At 42.3% G+C, this 24,738-nt stretch overlaps 1 protein-coding gene across 10 annotated transcripts in view; it reads right to left on the reverse strand.

Annotated features, from left to right (window-relative positions):
• The window catches only part of cadpsa (Ca2+-dependent activator protein for secretion a), a 513,784-nt gene that overhangs the window by 182,967 nt on the left and 306,079 nt on the right, over positions 1-24,738 (reverse strand). For all 10 annotated transcript variants that reach the window (XM_080183112.1, XM_080183098.1, XM_080183090.1 and 7 more), the window contains exon 9: positions 8,232-8,298. In XM_080183112.1, coding sequence (XP_080039238.1) covers positions 8,232-8,298 — 67 coding nt within the window. The remainder of the gene's footprint in view (positions 1-8,231; positions 8,299-24,738) is intronic.

Genomic DNA, 24,738 nt, shown 5'->3' on the forward strand with positions numbered 1-24,738 from the left:
GTGGCAGAAGTGTCAACAATGTAGAGCTGCTCACCTTGTGAATTTTTTGAAGATAACGCTTGTTAGGGCTCTGAACTAACCTGTGATGTTGTGCTGGGCTATGGTTTGTGCTGAGATTTGTGCACTCTATCACTCAGTTCAGAAAATGTTAGGAGTGACATCCTGTCACAAACAATGTGAGTTGACCGCTGTGGTGCCAGTCATGTCTAAGCAATCCTTAAATCTCAGTCATCAGAGCAATTGTTGTCAGAACTGCTGTAAATGGCAGCTCTCACTCCCCTTAGTTTGCTTCTGGATAACATGATGAATTCAATGTCATGTTCTTGATGCAAGTTACTGAGCCGCAGGGTCTCTTTCAGGCTCCGTGAGCCTCAATACGCCTTCAGGACACCATCAGACTGCATCAGACCCCAGCCAGCATTTGGCAATGAAGTTTTGGATTGTCTGAAAGGAAAAGCTGTTAGAAAACATAGGATTCTCCAGGCTTCGGGCTAGGTGCTTACACAGCTTTCCACTGTTTAAAGATTTCAAAGGTGGAGAGATTATCTTTGACTACAAATTAGGTTCTTGGGATTTCCTCATGGTTTTTGGGTTACCTCATTCTTTATGAATGCCATCTTAAGCTCAACAGCCTCACTGACTACAACTAACTGTGTCAAGAACGTCTCAACACGTTAACTGCCAACCACTCCACATCACAGCCCTTGAATAATCTGTGAACAGCTGAAGCTATCATTTAGATATTTAGCAGAAAGGGTACAAGCCATCTTTAATGATAGACTGCATCAGAATTTTGGAAACTTTGTTTCTAATGTTTAATAAGGACAATGAAATGCAGTCCTGTTGTACTGGGAGCAAGTGTCATGTACCTGTCAGATGGCTGATCAAAATATTGCAGTCTAGAATTCTATAAGGCCAGTTGAACACCTGGTCTAATCATATATGGTTAAAGTACATATTGTTATTATACATATTATCGGGATCAGTGATCCCTCATTTTGAGTGAACCCGAACAGGCACCGGAGTGTGGCGACTAGGGGATTTTTCAAGGACAGTGGAGGCATTACAGTGTTAATGTAAGCCTATTTGTGACACTAATAAAAAAAAAAGTGGTGTGGTACAGAGTCATGTGGACTGGGAATACTCCATATTTTCAATCCTTTGCTTTTGCTGAGTTAGTTTCTCTCAGGAGTGGTAGCAATGAAGTCGCAGAGATCGTGGGAAGTCAACAATTACTTGGAAGTATTCGAGACCATCAAGGACAGATAAATGTTTTTTTCCTGACCCAAGAACAGTAACTTTCTAACCGTTAATGTGAACCAGGGCCAAGGGAAGCCAACTGCATGACCAGCTACCTATTGGATGGCATGGAAGAAACAGCAATGGTGTCCTCCTTATCAATAACTAATTGCAAATTCCGCATGTGGTCAGCTAGTGTCCTTCCACTTGGTTGTCAAACAATTTTTTTATATTAAGGAAAGATCTAAAATTATGTGATTGATGTCCTGAAATATGACAGAGAACTCTTTGGCACCCATGCCTCCTCATGTTCTTTTGAATTCATGGGATTTGGCTATGGGAAATGGCAGAATTTATTTCCTGTTGCAAAACCAGCTTATTCAACTGCTGTACTCTTTGTAAAGAAGGTATTCCCTCAGCATTGTTAGCAAGGGAGCTGATCATAGCCACGCTAACAACCAAGTTAAGATGATCTGTCACAATAATAATGCCTCATTTGTGCTTGCTAGAAGCAACATGCATTCACACAAAGGGACACGTTTTCTGCATACAAAAGGAAAACGTTCAAGCCTTTGGCCTTTTTCAATTACTCGGAAGCCTATTATTCACCCTGGCAATCTCCGTGGTGATGCCTGGGCCAATCAAAGCCATCTATCAATCAATAAGCACCCTTTTCTCCTGTAGTATAAATGGTGATCAAAAGTTGGAAGAACTCTTCCAACTGTCTCCATTTGAAGACAATAGTGCAAGGTAAAATATTGCAAATGCTACTTGTCGTAACATTGCCTCTTTAAGGGGCGATCCTTTGCAGGCTACGTGATTAGGCCAGACACTATGGAATGGAAGTTCATGAAGATGGGCCAATCGGGAGCAAGGGTGCATATCCTGGTGACTGGGAAGAGTTCATTTAGAACCAGAGAATCACCTATGTGGTAATTCTGTTAGACCCTTAGAGTGTAAATAGTTATCATAATTGAATAAACCCTTTTTGTTGTTGGAGCCACATCGAGGGGCGGCATGGTGGCACAGTGGTTAGCACTGCTGCCTCACAGCGCCAGGGACCCAGGTTCAATTTGGACCTTGGGTGACTGTCTGTGTGGAGTTTGCACATTCTCCATGAGTCTGCATGGGTTTCCTCTGGGTGCTCCAAATTCCTCCCACACTCCAAAGAAGCACAGGTTAGGTTGATTGGCTGTGCTAAGTTGCTCCTTAGTGTTGGGGGGATTGCTTGGGGTTACGTGGATAGGGCCTGGGTGGGATTGTTATTGGTACAGGCTCGATGGGCCGAACGGCCTTTTCCTGCACTGTAGGAATTCTATGATTCGCCTCCAGTTATTACACTTCTGAAATGGGCTAATCACATCCTTAGAATGTACAATGTAGTTTGAAATAAAGAGGTGACATGATACAGTTAAATCAGTGCATCAACAAAATATTTCACCAAGGGTGTCCTGTAATGGAGGATAAGCTTACACTTTTCCCAACTGGACTGGAAATGCATTATTTGACATAATTTTTTAATGGCGAAAAATTGATTAACTGTGTCTGTTCAACTACAGCTAACCATGTTTTGACTAATGGCGCACGTTGAATATACACACTTATACTGTGGACTACTAGTAATTTCCAAGATAATCTACAGACATTGGAAATATAGATCCAGTATGAAAGAATACCTCTTAGCAAAGGGATACCAGAAGGTTAATTGTTTCTGTTCTTTTTTTACAGATTGCTGATGAAAGAAACATCTTTAATATTAGCATATTGTATGGCAACGCAAAGTATTAGAGATTGGTGCAAACTAGAAAGCAAGGTTGCCAGTGTGTTTTGACCAGATTAATTCAGTGCTACCACCTGCTGTTCATTATGCACTGTTACAAATAATAGCATACTCAATGGGTGCTTTCTTTGCACTCAGTGTCCTGACTTATGCACAATTAAGCCATTTGTTGAAACCCGGAGGTTTACCTGGTTCTACAGGGCTGGTGGGAAGGGAGGAAAAGGAACCGTGGCTTGTCGGCTTTGTTACACTGTGAACGTCGATTGGCAATGGAACAATCAGAGTCAGTGGCAATAATAACAACAAATGGTATTTCTGTTGCAACTCAGAGAGAAAATCACTCCAAGGTGCCTCACAGCGATGTAATGACATTGAACGAAAGATGGAGCAATTCTGTTGAGTGACCAAAAGATGATTGATCAGAGATATGGGTTTTGAGAAGAATCTTGTAAATGGACAGGAAAACAGAGAGATAGAAGAGAGTCACATCCTAGGCAGGCTGAAAGGATGTACATCAGTGGTGGATTAGAAAGCGGTAGGATGAAGAGGGGGCCTAAATTAAAAGAATGAAAAGGTGGTAGGGTGGAGTGGTGAGAAGGATTAGTAAAGGCTAAAAAAGTAGGAAGGGGCATAGTGATGGAGGGATTTAAGCAGAGGGATGGGAATTTTAAATTTCTGGCTTGTGGGGGGGAAACAGGGATCAATGTAGGTCAGTCATATCTTTGTATAAGAGATTTAAAGCTCAATTTGTGGTTGACTAGGACGTGGTGGCTGTAAAAAGTTTTTCTTGACGTTTTGTTTTGAAGATTAAGTCTCAAACTATCTGATCTGAAGGGAGCGTTTGGGATTCAGAAATAAGGTGTAGGCAACAAAGAGAATGTTATGTGTAAATGTGAGCTATCCTAATTGGTAATAGTTTACATCAGACATTCGGTCCAACATATTACAGTCTCACAAAGATCAACCCATGTGGTGCTCAATCCCGCCTTGAGGTTACCTCACCTCAGTTTAACATACCTGGATTGGTTGCACTCAGTGATGGAGTTGATTCTCAGGCACATTTGATCATTGAGTGTTCCAAATATCAGATTATTGCTGGAATGATATAAACGTCTTACTATGATGAGACTCAAAATGCTTCCATTGGGCTTACTTTTCTCTCTTGCCAGGACTGTCATACAAAAGTCTGCTGCCACCTCTGTACAGAATTCCTTCGTGCTGAGCAACATAAGGAATATCAGTGCAGGGTACATAAGTCTTTGCACCTTGTCATCAGAAGTTAGTATCCCAGGTCGGCAACAGAATTGGTCAGATGCTGGATACAGCTGCTTTTGTTCTTCCCAAGTAATGTATCTGAACTCCCAAGCACACAATCCAAACCCTACTATCTGAGGGTAAATGTTTACATTTTCCTTACTTGACATTCTTACATACTTGCCAAATGAGATTGCCAATTTAATTTTACCTTGTGCCAAATTGTGGGTAGTATGTTGCTGAAAGCTCATGCCCACTCGGAACAGAGTTGTCTGCCCACACATATCTCATATTGGGCCCAGGCAGTTGGCAGAGAGATGAATCTGTCAGTCTAAGCTATATTCAATCCAGAGGTGTCCAGTGCACTATCCAGTTTGCAAACAATATAGTCAGCATCCATTTTAGTTGGCTCCATCTCCTTGACCATCACCCCTTCACAATATGTGATACTTGGGGATTTAATGTCCACATCAGAAATAAACATAAGTTGTCTCTTTGTTGCACACAAGCCAAAATATAATGTAAATGATAAATTATTCTTTTGAGATATTACAAGTTTGTAACAGAAGCGGAACTTGAATTAAATAAATTCATAGTTAAATTTGGTATCTATTTTTAAAGTTTATATTAGTTGTTCTTAGTGATGCCATTAAATTAATTCCATGTTATCACCTCTCCATCATTCATCTGTGCTCTGGCAATCAGTACGTGATCTGCTTTCTACAGAGTTTTCATGTGTTTGTCCTGAACAGAATTACATAAAATCTGCATCACAGAAACTGGCCATTTGGTCCAATTCGTCTATCCTTGTGTTTATAGTCCATACAAGTATTTTCTCACTCCAATTACCTGTTCAGACTTTACTCATGTATCCCCCTCACTCTGATAGCATCAATCCTCTTTTTAAATGCATTGATGATATCAGCTTCAACCAGTCCATGTGGCAGCAAGTTCCAGATTCTCACCCCTCTCTCTGTAAAGAAATTGCTTCCAATTTTTTGTTTGATCTCTTCATGGTTGTGTTATATTTGTGTGTCTTTCTTCTTGACATGCAATTACTACAACATTTTCTTTATATCCACCCTCTAGAACCTGTTCATACTTTTAATAGGCCTCTGTCAGGTCTCTTTGTAGCTTTTCCTTCCCCAGAGAAAGGAGACAAGTCCCATTCAAACTTCCCTGATATTTACATCCCCTCAATTCTGGTAACAGCCATATGAATCTCTTCTGCTGTTTTTTCAGTGCTTAATTATCCTTTTGTAGAAAGGAGTCTAAGAACTACAAGGCACATGTGGTCTAACTAGAGTTCTATCTACATTTAACATTACATTCAGCCTTTGTATATTATTCCACTTTATTGGAATCTTTAGTAAATCTTTTAAGTTCCTCAGCATCAGACTGGGGGTGAGGGAAAGGCTCACAGAGCTACTCCCACACACTTAACCACTCCCCCACCTTCAGTGGACGCCCCTCACATCCCAAAAGCCCAGAGGGCAACCCGACCCTTGACTAACTCCTCCTCCCTACTGCATTCCCCAACAACGTCCCCCCCCCCCCGCTGCACGGTATTACTTTACTGCTTACGCCAACCCTCAGATCCCCCCAGGGCCAACTCTCAAACACAGACACAACTGGATCCCCCTCCAAATCAACGCACCACCCCCTCAGCAGCTCTGATCCCGGTACCCCTTCCACCCCCACAAGGTCCAACCCATACCCCACCCACTCCCAAACCTGGTCGGATGCCACCCCTAACCCAAACTCTGCCCTATACGAACTGACATTCTGCCTGACTTGATATCCTCCTGCGCACCCCTCAGCTCCCCATCACCGAGGTCTGACCCCTCTGAGGCCCACCCTCCTCTCTGAGGTTCAACCCCTCCAACCCGTAATGTCCGACTCCCCACTCCCTTCCCACCCTTCCCAAAGCCTGATTACTCAACCCTCCGCTCCTCAAATCCTCTCCACTTACCTTTGGCACTTGTGTTCTCCCTGGCCTGTTAATCTCAATGGGATTTTAAACTCAACTGGTTGACAGCAGGTAGTTTTAAAATTATTAATTAATGTCACAAGTAGGCTTACATTAACACTGCCATGAAGTTACTGTGAAAATCCCCTAATTGCCACACTCTGGTGCCTGTTCGGGTACACTGAGGGAGAATTTAGCAAGGTCAATGCACCAAACCAGCACGTCTTTCAGATTGTGAGGTGGAACTGAGCACCCAGAAGAAACCCACGCAGACACGGGGGGAACATGTAGACTCCAGATAGACAGTGACACAAGCCAGGAAGCGAACCCAGGTCTCTGGTGCTGTGAGGCTGCAGTGCTAACCACTGTGCCACCCATAAAAAAAGGCACATTTTCCTCCTTCAATTTGCCTCGACTCCATTTTGCCGCTGGGTTTCAGATATAGCTGCACTGCCTGGCTCACCTGGCCTGAGTCGGAGGGTTGAACGAGATAGGCACGGAAGAGACCTGGCGTAACCAAGTGGGCACGGAGTGGCAGTCCGACGCTGATTGTCACTCCAAGGACGTTATGGTCCCATGTATCTGTAATCACAGATCTCATTGCTCTATTACCCCATTTAATTTCTTACCTTCTAAGGAATAAATGACTTGAACTTTTCCTCCCAAGATGAAGCATGTCACAGTTTATTGTACTGAATTTCCTTTGCTATTTATCCACCCACTCTACAAACCTGTTCATGCCTTCCTGTGTGTTGGTGCAATCCCTCACATTAGCTATTATTAGCAACACACCCTCTCCCCATGGACAATATTCATCAACATATTTCTGTTTACTGAATTAAAATCATTTATATACATGGTGAACAACCGTGATCGCAGCATGGATCCCCACAGGATGCCATTTCCCACTTTCTACCAGTCAGAGAAACCAACCTTAACTCCTACCTTCTGTCCTTAACTATCTTTCAATCCAATCTGTTATTTGAACCCCTGACACCACACACCCTAAAAATGTCATGAGTCATCCACCTGATAAAAGACTTTTTGAAAGTTGATGCACACAGCATGAAGTAACCTTGTCTACTCTTTCTGTTAGTTTTTCAAAGATTTCAATATGATTGATTACATTACATTAGTTTTTATCCAATCTATTACTTCAGTCTTTGTGCTCTCAATCTCTCCCAATCATTATCTTAATCCTTGTTATCCTGTGACCACTTCTTTCTACCTGCCCCTATCTGCTCTGGTTTACTTCCCATTATTTGGTCTAGCATTGCTTCTGTTCTGTTAGACTTCTTATATATTGAAGCAGAAAGGGGGGTTTTACATTCTGTAAAACGCTTAGTCCCTTCTCACCTTTCATCTCCTTTCCCTGTAAATTTGAAAGGGAATAGCTGAAATTATCCCATAATCATGATTCCGTGCTTTTTAAAAACTTACTTATGATGTATGCCTTCCACTATATTTTCACTGTTTGGTGGCATGTAGCATACTCTTAATAGTGTGACCACAATATCTCAATGCATATGGATTGCATTTATAGTTCTGTTAGTTATATCTATTTTTGCTACAGCAATGGTATTGTTTGTGATTAACACAGCTACCCCACCACTCCCTCCATCCTTCCCTAACATTTCTAAATACATTAAAGCTTGCAGTATTTAACTACTAACCCTGTCTTGTTTGCAGCCGTGTATTTCTTGTCCTTATTAGATCCATTTCCTCATTTTTTTCTCTTAGCAACAGGAAGACACTGCCAATCCTCACACTGTTCCTGGCAGCTCACCTTGTGGACAATTCTTGAATTTTAGTCAAACACAGCTGAGTTCCTACATACTATTATAGCTGTCAGTCAGGTGGCACTTTTAACACAAGCAACTGAAGGAAAATACATATTTGACAGTATGATTTTTTGCAAATTGCATCACCAATTTATAATTCCGGAAAACAATGAAGTCAAAGGCATTTGGAGTATTCATTTTCATTTACCTGCACTAGAACAAAGAATCGTTTTTTCCATCTTTTCCAAACATTTTTACCGATGGTCCACAAGTACCTAAAAAACAAGCCACAGAAAAATGCACTCAGAGACAGATTTAAGAAATGAAGCAAAGTTATGAAATGATTAGCAGATGTTTCATTTTAATCCTGAATATACATTTAATAGCTGTGATGGAATTTGTGGACAAAACTTGTATATCTTTTGACACAGGTCTGAACTGAAAAGAGATACTGAGAAAGGAAACTGAGACTGATACTGGGATTGGAAACCAAAATTCCTGGCTATAACTATATAAAAGAAAATGAGGAACTCAATGGATGATGAGTCTAATGGTGCAGTACAGGCAGACTAAGAGGACAGAGGCTAGATCCAGAAACTGGGACACAGTTGTTGTGGCTGTTTCTGCTACTCGAAGATAACATTGGTGGTTCTACATCATCTAAAGCAGTGCATGCAGAGTTGAAGCATTTCTATAGATGTGTGCCATTTTTGGTGAATACCTACCTTTGAAATCAGGTTTAATTTGCACTGAAGTTGGCTGGAAATCAGCCCATAGCCTGGAAGGAGAGGAGCTGAAATTCTTTGTGAGGAAAACAGAGTTTTGAAGGGCTTTTTGCCAGAGACTGACAACCTGTATGTTGTGTGGGGACTGTCAAGGCAACTTATGAGACTTATCACAGTTGTATCATTTGATGTGCAAGATGTAGTTTATAACTGACTGCAATTTGCCAGTTAACTTGTTTAACTTACATTGATTCTGTGTTTTAGAGTATAGGAGATTACCTTAGACTTTGACTATTTTAAAGCAAAAATTCTTCTGTTTTAAACTATGGCATCTTGTGGTTTTATTCTTTCAGTAAAAACTGGCATCTTAGATTTCTTCATTTTCTTAATAGCTACTTCCCCTGAGCAAGATTGTAACACTATCCAGACACATTTACAGGAAGCTCATGATTAATTTTTTTTGAACAAACTTACAGACTTTCCCTGGAATTGTGCATGGTAAGTCAAATGATAGACTGTTTTATGATGGGAGTGTAGTACATGATATATTATTCATCTGTAGTGCTTATGCCTTTAAGACCACAAAATCTAATTGCTAAATTGTATCTAATCTAATGTTAAACAGGAGACAGTGAAGTCAGAAATTAGAAGTGAAACTCATTTGTCTGTCTTTATTATTCTATTTATAGTTTTGAATATGAAAGACTGGGGGCAGCATTTTCTACACAACTGGGGGTGGCTTGATGGCACTGTGGTTAGCATTGCTGCCTCACAGCGCCAGGGACCCGGGTTCAATTCCTGGCTTGGGTCACTGTTTGTGTGGAGTTAGCACGTTCTCCCCGTGCCTGCATGGGTTTCCTCCAGGTGCTCCGGTTTCCTCCCACAGTCCAAAGATGCACAGTGTAGGTGGATTGGCCATGATACATTGCCCCTTAGTGTCGGGGGACTGGCTAGGGTAAACGCATAGGATTATGGGGATAGGCCTGGATGGATTGTGTTCAGTGCAGACTTGATGGGCCGAATGGCCTCCATCTGTACTATAGGATTCTATGATACCTGCCATGTGTTTCGTGGCGGTGGAGGCAGCCATCATTGGCTAGTGGCAGGATCTTTTGCTCCCGTCATTGTCAACAGCGTTTCCATTGAACTTTCGCCTCACCATCAGGAAACTTACAATGTGGGTGCATTCGTGTTCATTTTCCAAAATTGCCTAGATTTTGGAAATGTTCCATTAGACTGGAAAGTAGCAAAGGCAGAAAACAGGAAACCAAAGGCTTGATTTCTGTTGTGGGGAAGATGCTAATTTCAATAATTCAAGAGGTTGTAGCCGGGCACTAGGAAAAACTCAAGGTAATCAGAAAGAGTCAGCAGGGTTTTATGAAAGGGAAATCATGTTTAACAAATTTTTAGAGTTCTTTGAAAGAGTAACATGCACTGTGGATAGAGGGGAATCTGTAGATGTACTGTACTTGGATGTCCTGAAAGCATTTGATAAGGTATCACATCAAAGGTTACTGCAGAAGATAAAAGCTATGGTACAGGGGCTAACACATTAGCTTGGCAGAAGATAGGCTGCCAGAAAACAGAGTATGCATAAATGGGTTTTTGGCTGATTGGCAGAATGTGATAAGTGGAGTCCAGTAAGGGTTTGTGCGGGGGCTCAATTTTTTGCCATTTACTTCAATGACTTAGATAAGGGAGCAAAGGCATGGTTGCTAAGTTTGAGATGAAAACACATGGTTAGGAAAGTATATTGTGAAGAAGACAGAAGGGCCGGGATTCTTCCTAAAAAATTCAAAAGCTGGATTTTATGGCCTTGCTCAATCCGAGACCAGAAAATCCTGCCTGAGATCAATGGACCTTCCTGTTGTCCCCCCTCGCCCACTCGGAGTCCCGTGGGGGCAGGGCAGTAGAATTCTGGTGTAAGTCCCCAATTCGTGTGAAAACTCACATTTCCACACATTATACCCTATCTGCCAAATTTGTTGCTCACTTAACCAATCTATACTTCTTTGATACTCTATGTATCTCCCTCATAACTTGCTTTCTTATCTATCTTCGTATCATTAGCAATATTGGTTACGATACAATTAGTCCCTTCATCCAACTCATTAATATAGATTGTAAAAGATATGACGCCCCAGCACCAATTCCTGTTACAGTTTACCAATCCCAAAAATAATCCATTTATCTCCAGACTCTGTTCCCTGTTAGTTAGCCAATCCTCAATCCGTGCTAATATATCATCCAAACATAATCCCTTAACTTGTGCAGTAACATTTTATGCGGCACCTCATTGAATATTTTTTGAAAATCTAAATACACTATTGTTTCTCTTTCTCCTTTAAAACATTGTTCATCACATCCTCAAAGAACTTTTATTATTTATAAGATCAAATATGATTTCCCTTTCACAAAACCATAATGATTCTGGCTGATTTTCTAAATGTCCTGATACCACCTCTTTAATAATGGATTCTATCATTTTCCCACTGACATATGTTATATTAACTGGTCCATTGTTTCCTGCTTTCAGTCTCTCTCCTTTTTTAAATAGTTGTGTTACATTGGGCCCTTTCCAGAATCTGGAGAATTTTGGGAGATTACAACCAATGCATGTACAGCTACTTCCCTTAAGATTCCAGGACGCTGAACATCAGGTCCAAGGAATGTGTAGATCCATTAGTTTTGCTAGTGCCATTTCTCTAGTGATCATAGTTGTTTTATGTTCCTCACGCACACCGGCCTCTTGATATTTTGCTATTCTTGAAATGATTTCTGTTTCTTCCACTGTGGTGGCAGGTACAAAATACATGCTCAAAGCCTCTGTCATTTCCATGTTTCCCATTATCAATTCCCCAGTCTCACCCTCAAAGGGACCAACGCCCACTTCTGCTGCTCTCATTCTTTTATATAATTGTAGAACCATTTACTGTCTATTTTTATATTTAGTGCTAGTTTCCTCTCGTACTCCAATTTCTCCTTCTTTATTTTTTAGCCATGCTCTGTTGGTTTCTAAAATTTTCTTAATATTATTTCTTTTAATTTGAAACTATTCTTAATATCCTTAATTGTCCTTGGATGATGCATCCTTCTCATAGAGTACTTCTAAATGGAATATATCTTTGTTGAGAATTAGGAAACATCTTCTTAAATGCCAGGTACTGCTTCTCTACATTTTTAACTTCTAACCGGTTTTCTAATTTCACTTTAGCCAACTCCGTCTTCACAAACTTAAACAAAGCAATAATAAGACATCAGTTTACCCAAATTTCTCACCCTCAAACAGAAGGTGAAATTCTGTCATGTGATGATCACTCTCTTACCAAGAGGATCCTTTACTATAAGATCATTAATTAATCTTGTCTCATTATACGTTATCAGGTCTAAAATAGCTTGTTCCTGGTTGGTTCCAGGATATGTTGCTCTAAGAAACTGTTCTGAATACACTTTGTGAACTTATCCTCCAGGCTACTTTTTCCAAGTTGATTCATCCACTCAATATTTTCATTATTCATTTGTGGGACATGGGCGTGGCTGGCTAGTCAACATTTATTGTCCATCTCTGGTTGCCTAAGGGCAGTTGAGGGTCAACCACATTTGTTGTGGCTTTGGAGTCACATATAGGCCAAACCAGGCAAAGATGGCAGATGTCCTTCCCTAAAGGACATTAGTGAAACAGATGGATTTTTCTGACAATCAACAATGGTTTTATGGTCAGCAGTAGATTCTTAATTCCAAATATTTTTTATTGAGTTCAAATTCCACCATCTGCCATGATGGAATTTGAACCCGGGTCCCCAGAACATTAGCTGAGTTTCTGGATTAATAATCTAGTCAGATTACCATTGGGCCATTGCCTCCCTTGTATGAAAATAATTGTAGTACTTTTCTTACAAGCCCCCAATATTTATTAAGTGATACACTATCCTACAGTCTAGTTAAGTGACTGTTTTCCTTTGTGATTTCTTATCATCTACCAAACTACTTCCACATTTAAATCCTCTGAACCAAGACCAAGATCGGAATTTTCCTGGTTGTGGGGGAGAGGTGGAACCATACGATAGTCTGTTGACCTCGGGGGGAGAGGGGGTTATTCCAATTTTGGGGCGAGCGCAGCCGGAAAGTTTTACCCCATGTCTTGTTGCTGTTCTTATCATCCTTTATTAACAGAGCTACCCCATCTCCTTTTCTTTTCATCCAGTCCTTCTGATAAGTGATACAATGCCACTTTTCAGTGGTTCATTTCTGGAAAAGAGGTTTAAAGTTGGACCTGATGACGTTTTTAACAGCATTCAACACCTGCTCCAAAGCAAGCATCACTGGCAGTCTGATTTGTATTGTGCAAATCTGAATGCTTTTGTGGTGTAAATGTGAGGAGGACATACTGAACGTCAAATGTTAAACTTATGGCCTGCTGATACTCTGTGATTCAGACCCAGCAGGAGGCTACTGCAGGATCTGGCACAAAAAAGAAAGATCATCGGTAGGTCTTCACACTTAACAGGAAATGGCGCCACACATTTTCTGCATGTACAAGTGACCATCATGTGCAGGTTTATAGAATATTAATTCTCCGCAGCCTTGTGGTAGCCTTGAAAAAAACATCAAATTTATTGACTTGTGCCCTTTCAAGCCCACACCTTCGCACTAACACATAAGCATGAGTGTCAGAAATGACACTGTGGCTCAGAATAACTTGAGAAGAGAAAGTCATCCTGGATTCCAAATACTTCACTGTGAGACAGCACAGGACAATGTTACATCTCAAATATTTATTGTTGGTATGGCAGACTGCTGGTGCAGACAGCCTTGCATTATGTTTTGGATTTTCATTCTGGATCATCTCAGACCATTTAATGTCTAAGGAATCTAACAGCCAGCGCCCACTTGATTGCACTCTGTATTGAGGCTTCCAAATATCTTTGATTTGATGTATTATCATCACATGTATTTGGATACAGTGAAAAGCATTGTTTCTTGTGTACTATACAGACAAAGCATACTGTTCATAGAGTACATAGGGGAGAAGGAGAGGAGAGAGTGCAGAATATAGTGTCACATTCTTAGCTAGGGTGTAGAGTACAGTTTTAAAAGCATAGAACGAGAGTAAAAAATAGAATTAGAGGGTATGCTGGCGATAGCTCGCAAGAAGTCACCACGCTCTGAATCCTTCTTGAATCCTTCTGTCCAGTTCCCTTTAAATCACAGAACTCCGAAATGCAGAAGGAAGCCATTCCGCCCATCAAGTCTGCACTGACAACAATCCCACCCAGGCCTTATCCCTGTAATCTCACGTATTTACCCTGCTAATCCACCCTGACATGAAGGGGCAACTGAGAATGGCCAATCAATCTTGCCTGCACACTTTTGGACTCTGGGAGGAAACTAGAGCAGTTGAAGGATACCCACTGGGAGAACTGACAGTAACATGAGGCTGGAATTGAACCCAGGTCCCTGGCGCTGTGAGGCAGCATTGTTAACCACCGCGCCATCATGCTGCCCTGGTTTGCTGCTGGTTCTTTCTGGTTTGCGTTATGAAGGAAATGAATTACAATGGAGCAAGTTTGAGAGTTTTTAAACACGTTGCATATTGCTGGATCTGAACTTGGTGACACTCATCCACTTCCCCCAACCTTTAGCCCATTCTGTTACATGGAATCCTCCCTGTTTCCCACTCTTTTTTATGTGACACCAGTCATTTGATATCAAGTAAGTTTGAATTTTATCAAATAGGAAATTCTCCATAGAATTACATTAATGTTGATAAGCATGAATAAATAGCAATGACTATCTGGAGTAAAGTCACACCCCTGATCAACTATTCAGCATTCTCTTATGGATAGCACTCAGGCTTCATCATATATTCCAAAGTATAACCATATACGTATTGTAGATACATTCTTAACACACAAAGCTACTGGTATTTGGACTGCAGGTATTTTCATTTGCTGGAAGCAAATAGAATATCTACATTTTCAGATGGCATAAAGCTGTATAGGAAAGCAAAATATAGTTAACATTGAAACAGATACATTGAAATTGGGTGAGATGAACAGTTATTAATTAGCATTTACCCACTACAAATATAAAATATGATGGCACAGCTCAAGCCAGGATATTATTATTGAGCAGGATATGGAGCTCAGAGTACTAATTATCACATGTTAAACTGTCTGTTCAAATGGTCAAAATTTAATATATGAGATACACAGACAAAATATCCAAAGAAGGTTTATTTATGTACAGTGGTGCATTATGGACATCCTATGGGAATATTAGGGTATACTTTTCAATCAGCACGGTTGTTGATGGCAGCAAACAGTGGGAAAGCCATGTTGGTCAGAAAAGAAGCAAGGAATTTGATTGCTAACTATCTACCCGTACTCTGCGGATACATGAGTACACAATTGAGGCGATCTGGGAAACTGCAAAGTGCTCACTAAAAATAGGGAAGAGCCAATTAGAATATCAAAATCATCATAAGTGATCTGCCTATCATTAAAAGTGATTTTAATATTGTAATGCGTCTCTTATCTATTTTCAGTGTGTTGTGCATTAGTGTCACAGGCATAGAATTCCAACAGTGCAGAAGCAGGCCATTCAGCCCATTGAGTCTGCACCAACTCTCCAACAGAGCATCTTACCCAGACCCTATCCCCATAACCCCATATACTTACTCCACTAATTCCCCTTAACGTGCACATCTTGAGACAATAAGGGGTAATTCAGCATAACTAATCAGCCTAACATGCAATTCTTTGGACTGTGGGAGGAAACCAAAGCACCCGGAGGAAACTGATAATGGGGAAGTTGCTATTATCAAGGAATTCATAACTCAGCATTTGGAAAGCAGTGGTGTAATCAAACAAATTCGGCATGGATTTACAGAAGGTAAATCACGCTTGGCAAGTCTATTGGCATTTTATGAGGATGTAACTAGTGGAGTTGACTGAGGGCGAACCAGAGAATGAAATTTATGTAGACTTTTCGAAGGCTTTGACAAGGTCTCACATAACAGACTACTATATAAAATTAAAGCACATGGGATCGTAGATAAAGTCTTGAGATGGATAAAAAGCTGGTTAGCAAATAGGAAACAAAGAATTGGGATAAATGGGTCTTTTTCTGATTGGCAGTCAGTGACTAGCGAGCTTCCGCAGGGATCTGTGCTAGGACCCCAACTGTTCACGTTGTATATTAATGATTTGGAGGAGGAAACTGAATGTATTATCTCCAAATTTGCAGGTATACAAAATTGGGTGGGAGGATGAGCTGTGAGGAGGATGCAGAAGTGTTTCAACGTGATTTGGACAGTGTGAGTGCGTATCCACTTTGGTAGCAATAATAGGAAGACAGATTATTACTTGAATGGGTGAAATTTGAGAGAGGTGAATACTCAACGAGACCTTGGTATCCTCGTGCATCAGTCGCTGAAAGTAAGCACGAAGGTACAACAGGCAGTAGTGAAGGCAAATGGTATGTTGGCCTTGCAAGAAGATTTCAGTATAAAGATAAGGGTGTTTTGCTACAATTGTATAGGGCATTGTGAGGCCACGCCTGGATATTGTGTGCAGTTTTGGTGTCCTTATCTAAGGAAGGATGTCCTTGCCATAGAGGGAGTACAGTGAAGGTTTACCAGGCTGATTCCTGGGATGGCAAGTCTTTCATATGAGGAGAGACTAGGTCAGTTAGGATTATATTCACTGGAGTTTAGAAGAGTGAAAGGGGATCTCATAGAAACTTATAAAATTCTAGCAGGATTAGACAGGTTAGATTCAGAAAGAATGTTCCCAATGGTGGGGGAGTCCAGAAGTAGGGCTCATAATTTGAGGATAAGAGGTAAACCTTTTAGAACTGAGGTGAGGAGAAATTTCTTCACTCAGAGGTTGTTGAATGTAGTTGAGACCAAAACGTTGTCTGATTTCAAGAAGAAATTAGATATAACTTTTGGGGCTAAAGGGATCAAGGGATATCGGGGGAAAGGAGGGATTGGGATATTGAATTCAATGATCAGCCATGATCAAGATGAATGGCAGAGCAGGCTTTAAGGGCCGAATGGCCTACTCCTGCTTCTAGTTTCTGTGTTTCTATGAAACCCACGCAGACACAGGGAGAATGTGCATACACCACACAAACAGTCACCCAAGGCTGGAATTGAACCCAGGTCCCTGGTGCTGTGAAGCTGTAGTGCTAACCACTGAGTCACCATTCTGGCCACAGGTTGATGTTATGATGGCCATGGGCGATCATCAATAGATCTCCCATGGACCTCATAGAAATCAAACTCCCCTAATAGTCTGAGTGGAGGCTTGCCCAATAGGAAAGGAGCAGTAGGGATTTGAAAAGTAGCTGGTTTCACTCAGACTGGCAGTCAAAAGATTATGGGGCTGCCTTGTACACTGTAGCTGCTGAACAGCATTTTGAACACGGTGTGCATAAAGGATGATGGTGTTGGAAAACTGGCCTTGTTAAGATTATTATGTTGGTGACGAGCAGTAAAGCGAGTTCTTTTCTTCCCTCTGGACCATCTTTAATGTCGAGACAAGTAATCTCTGGTAAGAAAAATGCCTCTCTTTGGTAAACTTAAAGCCTATGATGCAAACATCAAAGGCTGGCAGAGCACACGTATTACTTTTTTTTGGCCAAGAATATTGAGGGAGACGAGATGCAGGAAGTGATCCAGTTGACAGCATGCAGAGTCCCGACCTTCAGTGTAATAAAATGCCTGAGCTACCCGGACGCCCCTGACTTCAAAACCTTGAATGAATTGAGGGATTAATATTCCAGCGATAAGACTTTAACATGGCAGGGCGAACCGCTGGGGAATCTATCACCAAATTTCTGATCAAGTTACGAAAATTGGCACTGTGAATTCGGGCCACTTCCGAACAACGTGTTGTGAGATAGACTGGTCTGCGGAATTACCAATGTGACAGTCCAAAAAAATTGTCAGAGCCCAATTTGGATCTAAAGAAGGACATTGGGATAGCTCTATCACTGGAGAATGCAGAGAAAAGAGCTCAGGAACAACAGGAGACATCAGATAGTGTCGTCCATTGATTGGGAGAGGGGTCTCATACAACGTCCATCCCTCAATTAAGAGTTATGGTATCAGTAAATTATCACATGATCTCTTACTGTGGTGGAGCCCAAGTTGTATCATCAGGCAGTTAAGGAAGGGGAGGGACAGCTTTCCATGCTCCGAGGAAGCATATTCCTGAAGGTTGTAGATGCCAGATGGTAGACTACTGGAAGTTCTGCAGAAGAACACAACCCAGACAAAGATATAGGGACAGTCAAAACATGTGCTATTTTGATAAAAGGTCAAGAACAATACCAGACTGTAGTTTGCAGGTAGGCCCACAACCAGGATCAGGGACATTGCAATGAAATCACATCTCCATGACAAAGGTTGCCCCCATAATGGTGAAGTTGTTAGTAAATGGCCATCCATTAAAAATGTAAGTGGATATGGGGGCAGTGATCTCTCACTGGGGATAAGACATATGAACGCTTCCAGGCTGAAATGCAGCTCCTGAACTCAGAAAACACAAAGGCCAGATCTGGCCTCCTACATGGGAGAACCATTGCAGATAAAAGATCCAATGGTGGCCCTAGTAACTGACAGGCAGCAGTCAGCTCGACCTCCACTCCTCATTTTACAGAGACAAGGACCTTATGGGGAGAGATTATCTCCAACACATCAGAGTGAACTGGCTGGAGATCTGCAGGCTGGGTGTTGGGGGGACTGCATGAAGTCATCAATAAGTGTCCCAAAGTCTTCCAAGGAGGGTTTGGAAAAACAAGGGGAGCCGGAACTAAGATCTATGTCGACCCCGATGGTACGCCTAAATATTTTGCAGCAAGACCATTCCATGCTCCCTTTTGGAAAAAATAGAGTCAGAACTGGAATGCCTGGAAAAGCTGGGCAAAATAGGACCTGTACAGTTTGCAGAGTGGACCACACCTGTTGTTCCTGTCCTTAAGCTGGATAAAGCGATCGGACTTTGTGGAGACTATAAGTTTAGTGTCAACAGGGTTGCTAAACTTGACAGATGCCCCATGCCCTGGATTGAAGACCTGTATGCCAGGTTAACTGGGGGCCAAATATTTTCAAAGTTGGACGTAAGCCATGCACATCTCCAACTTGAATTCGACGAGCCTTCCTGGAGGTACGTGACAATTAACATGCACTAAGATCATCACTGAACACATGCCAGGACTCTTGAAGCAGTGTTTTAGATTGCTGGACAGATGTGAGGGTTGTGCTACAATACAATTTTGCCAAGCTTCCAAAGATAATTATTGTATTATGCCTGCTGCACAAACTTGTCATTCATATTTGTAAGCATGGAGCTGCTGAAGGAGGCAGACAGAGCCAGGACCTCAGCAAGTTAAAGGCAAACAGCCAGAAATGATTCTTACTGATGGACTCTGAAGGAAGCCAGAGCCAAACACAAAGTTCATCCAAGTACCATCTGCCCTGCATATTAATGTTCCTGTGTTTTCTTTCTCTGCATTATGCAGTGAATAGAAAATCTCACCTGAAAATGATATTTGTACTAATTCAACAACCGGGTCTCATTTCTTGACAAAACCCTACACTACATCATCGTCCCATACGCTGTGCACAGTGAATGAAAGAATTTCAACCAAGTTAAGAACATAAGAACATAAGAAATAGGAGCAGGAGTAGGTCATCTAGCCCTTGGAGCCTGCCCCGCCATTCAATAAGATCATGGCTGATCTGACGTGGCTCAGTTCCACTTTCCCGCCTTCTCCCTATAACCCTTAATCCCCTTGCCTATCAAAAACCTATCTACCCGCATCTTAAATATATTTAGCGAGGCAGCCTCCACCACTTCAACGGGCAGAGAATTCCAGAGATTCACCACCCTTTGAGTGAAGGAGTTCCTCCTCAACTCCGTTCTAAACTGCACCCCCCCTTTATCTTGAGGCTGTGCCCTCCAGTCCTACTGTCCTTTCTGAGCGGGAAGAGCCTCTCCACCTCTATCCTATCCTTCTCATTCATCATCTTATACTTCTCAATGAGATCTCCCCTCATTCTTCTAAACTCCTAACGAGTACAAGCCTAGTTTATTCAGCCTCTCCTCATAGCTCAACCCCCTCAACTCCGGTACCAGCCTAGTGAACCTCCTCTGCACTCCCTCCAAGGCCAAAATATCCTTGCGTAAGTGCGGCGACCAAAACTGCACACAGTACTCCAGCTGCGGCCTCACCAGTGCCCTGTACAGTTGCGGCAAGACCTCCCTACTTTTATATTCAATCCCCCTTGCTATGAAGGCCAGCATCCCATTCGCCTTCCTGACCACCTGCTGCACCTGCAGGCTGGGATTTTGCGACTCATGCACAAGGACCCTGAGGTCCCTCTGCACCGTAGCATGCTGCAGTTTTTCGCTATGTAAGTAGTAGTCCATCCTACCATTATTCCTACCAAAGTGTACAACTTCACACTTGCCAACATTAAATTCCATTTTCCAGTTCCTGGCCCGTTCGCCCAGCCTATCTAGATCCCTCTGCAGACTTTCCACACCCTCCGCACAATTTGCCGTTCCACCAATCTTGGTGTAATCAGCAAATTTCGACACCATACACTCGGTTCCCTCCTCCAGATCATCTATATAAATGGTAAATAGCTGAGGCCCCAGCACCGATCCCTGGGGCACTCCACTAGTCACCAAGTTTAATTCTGCAATGCATGAATTTAGTGCTCGCTACACTGATGCATTCCTTGATGACAGAATGTGATGTCTGCATTCATGAACCTGTTTCTTCCAGGTGTTTCCCTAGTTGCAGTGTCAAGATGTTCACTGCTGGGTCTTAGTGCAGGCACCCTGGGAGGGAAGTGGGTCACTGCTTCCTTGAAATAGACCACGAAGTAGCCAAAATACTACAGGGGCTGTTCACTTTGTCACACTTAATATTGTAGGGGAAGTTGGAGAATTTGATGCTACGGCACCCTGAGAGACAGCAGTGTCTCCTCCAGCCATGTTCTTCCAGCTGGTCACTCTCTCAGCATGTCCTATGAGCTGTGCAGTAGGAATGCAGAGAACGAGGCTGCATATATATAGTGTGGGATTTTTCAGCCATGCTTGCGCCAAGGTTGGAAAATCCTGCCCGGGATTAACGGACCCCTGCATGATCTGTGTCCCACTCGCTACGATTCCTCCGCGTAAGTGGGATTGGAAAATTCTGCCCAATTGGTCTCTTTTTTCAATCCCTTTGCATGCTGGACAGAGCCAGTTGGAATCCAAGTCTCAACACTGACAAGTGATTGTGCTGCATTCTAGCCAGCAGGCCTTCCAGGGTTCTCAGGGCATTCTGTACTGGCTGTAGGAAATGTCAGTACTTCAGACAGCATCATCTCTTTAAACGTAGGGCTCATAAAGGAGGGATCACTGAACTTGTCGGCTGAAGAGTATCCAAGCTGTTCCTGGAGCCAGTAAATTCTTGTTTATCCTCTGCCTCCACCACCTGCACTTGATGGCATGTGTTATGTGCTTCACCAGTGAATGCAGCTCACCGTTTTAACATTTATTCCTAAGATTAGGTGCGCTGACTCCTACAGATTTCAGATTCAGGGAAGTAAATGGGAAAACTTACCTCCTAGGTTGCAGGCTGTCCCAAGATTGACTTTTACTGAGTGACACAATGGATAGGCAAAGAGCTGGCCCACAACATTCTGGTGCATTCAGATGCTGGGAGCACTGGCACAATGGGGTAGGGCTCACTGAGTGATGTTTGGGGCTGAGGTGCCACAACTTTGGAGTTAAGAGTAATGAAAAAAAGACTTACATTTACATAACAATTTTCTTGACTTCAGGACGTCTTGAACACTTACCAGTAATTTTCAATACATACAAAGTGCAGTCAGTGTAGTTATGTAGGAAACATGACAGTCAATTTGCCCACACACAGCAAGGTGATAACAACCAGGTAATCTCATTTTTGAAATGCTGATTGAGGAATCTGGGACAGCAGGAATAACACCCCCTCCCCCGGTAATTCTGCTTCACAATAGTGCCATGGGCCTATATTCACCTGAGAGCAGCAGCATCTGGGACCTTGGGTTTGATGTCTCCTGCAAAAGGCAACATTTTCCATCGTGTAGCACTCCCTCAGTACTGCACTGGACTGTCAGCCTAGACTTTTCTGCTCACATTTCTGGACCGGGATTTGAACCCACAACTTTCTAAACTCAGTGGCAAGTGTGCTACCAACTGAGCATTAGAGAGATTTAGCAGCTCTTACTGTAGAGCATATTGATTTGCTCAGAGCATTTGAAACTAAAAGGGTCAAATCCCTGATTCAAATGGGTCCTAAACAGATGACAGGCTATTACCAAGTCAAGTGAGGATCTAAATAACATAGATTCAGAGGTCAGCTAAAGCATCTGACCTTTTCCTTTTGGGTAGCACGGTGGCACAGTGATCAGCACTGCTGCCTCACATTGCCAGGACTCCATTCCTGGCCTGTGTCACTGCCTGTGTAGAGTTTGCACATTCTCCCCATGTCTGCATGGGTTTCTTCCAGATGCTTCAGTTTCCTCCCAGTCTGAGAGATGTGCCGGTTAGGTGCACTGCCTGTGCTAAATTCTCCCTCAGTGTACCCGAACAGGCAGTGGAGTGTGGCAACTAGGGGATTTTCACAGCAACTTCATTGTAGTGTTAATTAAGCCTACTTGTGACACGAATAAACAAATTTTAACATCTGCATGGTCATTAGTTCTATTTTTCTCATGCTTTTCTGGGTGTGGTGGATATTTGAAAAACAAGGTCAAAACCAAAAGTCTGAAGCTGTGTTGAAACTTATAGCGCTGCATACTTAAATAAACGAGCTTAGAATTCAGTCCAGTATTTTACAACTAATTCTGTGACATTTCAGTTATCTCACCTAAGATCAGTTGTGTCCTTTAGTACATCTATAACAATGACAGAACTAACAAAGTTCATCATGGTTGGGACTGAGAATTATAAGCATACCCCAGCCCTGGAACGGAAGCTGAAAATTCTGGATCAACTCGATAAATAAAGCTCACCAGAATTAATAACACGCATCAGTGATAGCTGGATGAGAAATTGACAGAAAATTGGTGACCTGTTTAGCAAAACTAATCATACTGACATTTCCCACGTCATTCTTCACACACGATGCACTGAGGCAGCACCAAAACGACTTTGATATGAGGTAGCAAATGCCTATTTGATTGAAAAATTTAAAAAAATGATTGAATGAATTTGATTCAGGAAATGGATTTGTATCAGTTTCTGTTCAACTCCTGAGTGAGCCAAGACTGCCCTCTGCTGGATAGTAAAAGGAAAAGAAAGAAAAATAACTTCCTTGAATGAACAGAGCTTTCGGCTGTTTGCAAAAGTCCAAATATATTTAAATATGTGATCGAAAGTAAAATCATTCCAGCTTATTTAGTGAGCAATATCACATTTCTCAGTATATTTTTAGGATGAGTAAGAAGTATATGTCTCTATTGGTAATTACATATTAACCTGATTTGTGGTCAATATTTTCCAGCTGTTAAATAGTGCAGAGAGGAAGCCTTATTATGTTTATCACAGCTCTTTTATCTAGCATATCTTCGCTGCAGACACTGCTCATTTATTACATCTATTCCGGTAGTAAGGTCACCTTACTACCGGAAGGACGTGGAGACCCTGGGGAGGGTGCAGAGGAGGTTTACCAGGATGTTGCCTGGCATAGAAGGACTGAGTTACAAGGAAAGGTTGGGGAAACTGGGGCTCTTCTCCTTAGAAAGACGGAGATTAAGGGGGGATATGGTAGAGGTATATAAAATAATGAAGGGAATAGATAGAGTCAACAGTGGTAGGCTTTTCCCTACATTGGGGACAATTACGAGAGGTCACGATCTAAGGGTGGGGGGGGAGAAGTATAATTTGGATACCAGAGGAAGGTTTTCCACGCAGAGGGTTGTGGGGGTATGGAACGCACTACCGAGTAGGGTGGTGGAGGCAGGCACGTTGGACTTATTTAAGGTTTACTTAGACACATGAGCGAAACAAGGATGGAGGGTTATAGTAGAGGGTATTAAATAGGGTCAGAGCCTCGGGACGACACCGGAAATGTAGTATTACATGTTAATGTTTTGTCTTCTTATTCCACAGGTGTCAGTCCACCTTGTTGTCAAACGAGGGGCATGCACACGGTGGGTCGTGTGTGGGCTGCTCTTGGAGGTTCCGGGAGTGGCCTAGTACTTCGTGACGTTGTGTATGCTTAATCCTGGACCAGCAGACGGGCACCGCAACAGCTCAGTGACTATCACTGCTAGCTGTGCAGATACATGGATTTGGGCTTGTGTCTGTGGGAGTTTGTGCATTCTCCCTGTGGTTGCGTGGGTTTCCTCCGGGCGCTCCGGTTTCCTCCCACACCCCAAAGATGTGCTCTTAGGCTGATTGGTTTACCAAATTGACACTATTCTCCCCTGAATCTGGCTACATTAGGGGTTCCATTCACATACACACAGGGCAGGGTAGGTGTAGGAAGATGCGGCAGCGCAGGCTCGTTGGGCCAAAGGGCCTGTTTTTCGTGCTGGATTGTTCTTTGTTCTTTTTGTATTCCAAGTGAATGAAACTCAGTCTATTACACAAACCCATCCATTGACTCTATTTACATTTCCGCTGCTTCAGAAAAGCAGCCAGCATATTCAAGGACACCACGCACCCCGGATATTCTCTCTTCCACCTTCTTCTATCAGGAAAAAGATACAAATATCTGAGATGATGTACCAACCGACTCAAGAACAGCTTCTTCCCTGCTGCCATCAGGCTGTTGAATGGACCTACCATATATTAAGTTCAGTAAGAAGTTTCACAACACTAAGTTAAAATCCAACAAGTTTTCAGATCCAACGAGCTTTCAGAACGCTGCTCCTTTATCAGGTTATATTAAGTTGATCTTTCTCTAAATCCTAGCTATGACTGCAACACTATATTC

Source organism: Carcharhinus amblyrhynchos, chromosome 3 (assembly GCF_965287045.1).
Source record: "Carcharhinus amblyrhynchos chromosome 3, sCarAmb.v2.hapA, whole genome shotgun sequence".
NCBI classification, from domain to species: Eukaryota; Metazoa; Chordata; class Chondrichthyes; order Carcharhiniformes; family Carcharhinidae; genus Carcharhinus; species Carcharhinus amblyrhynchos.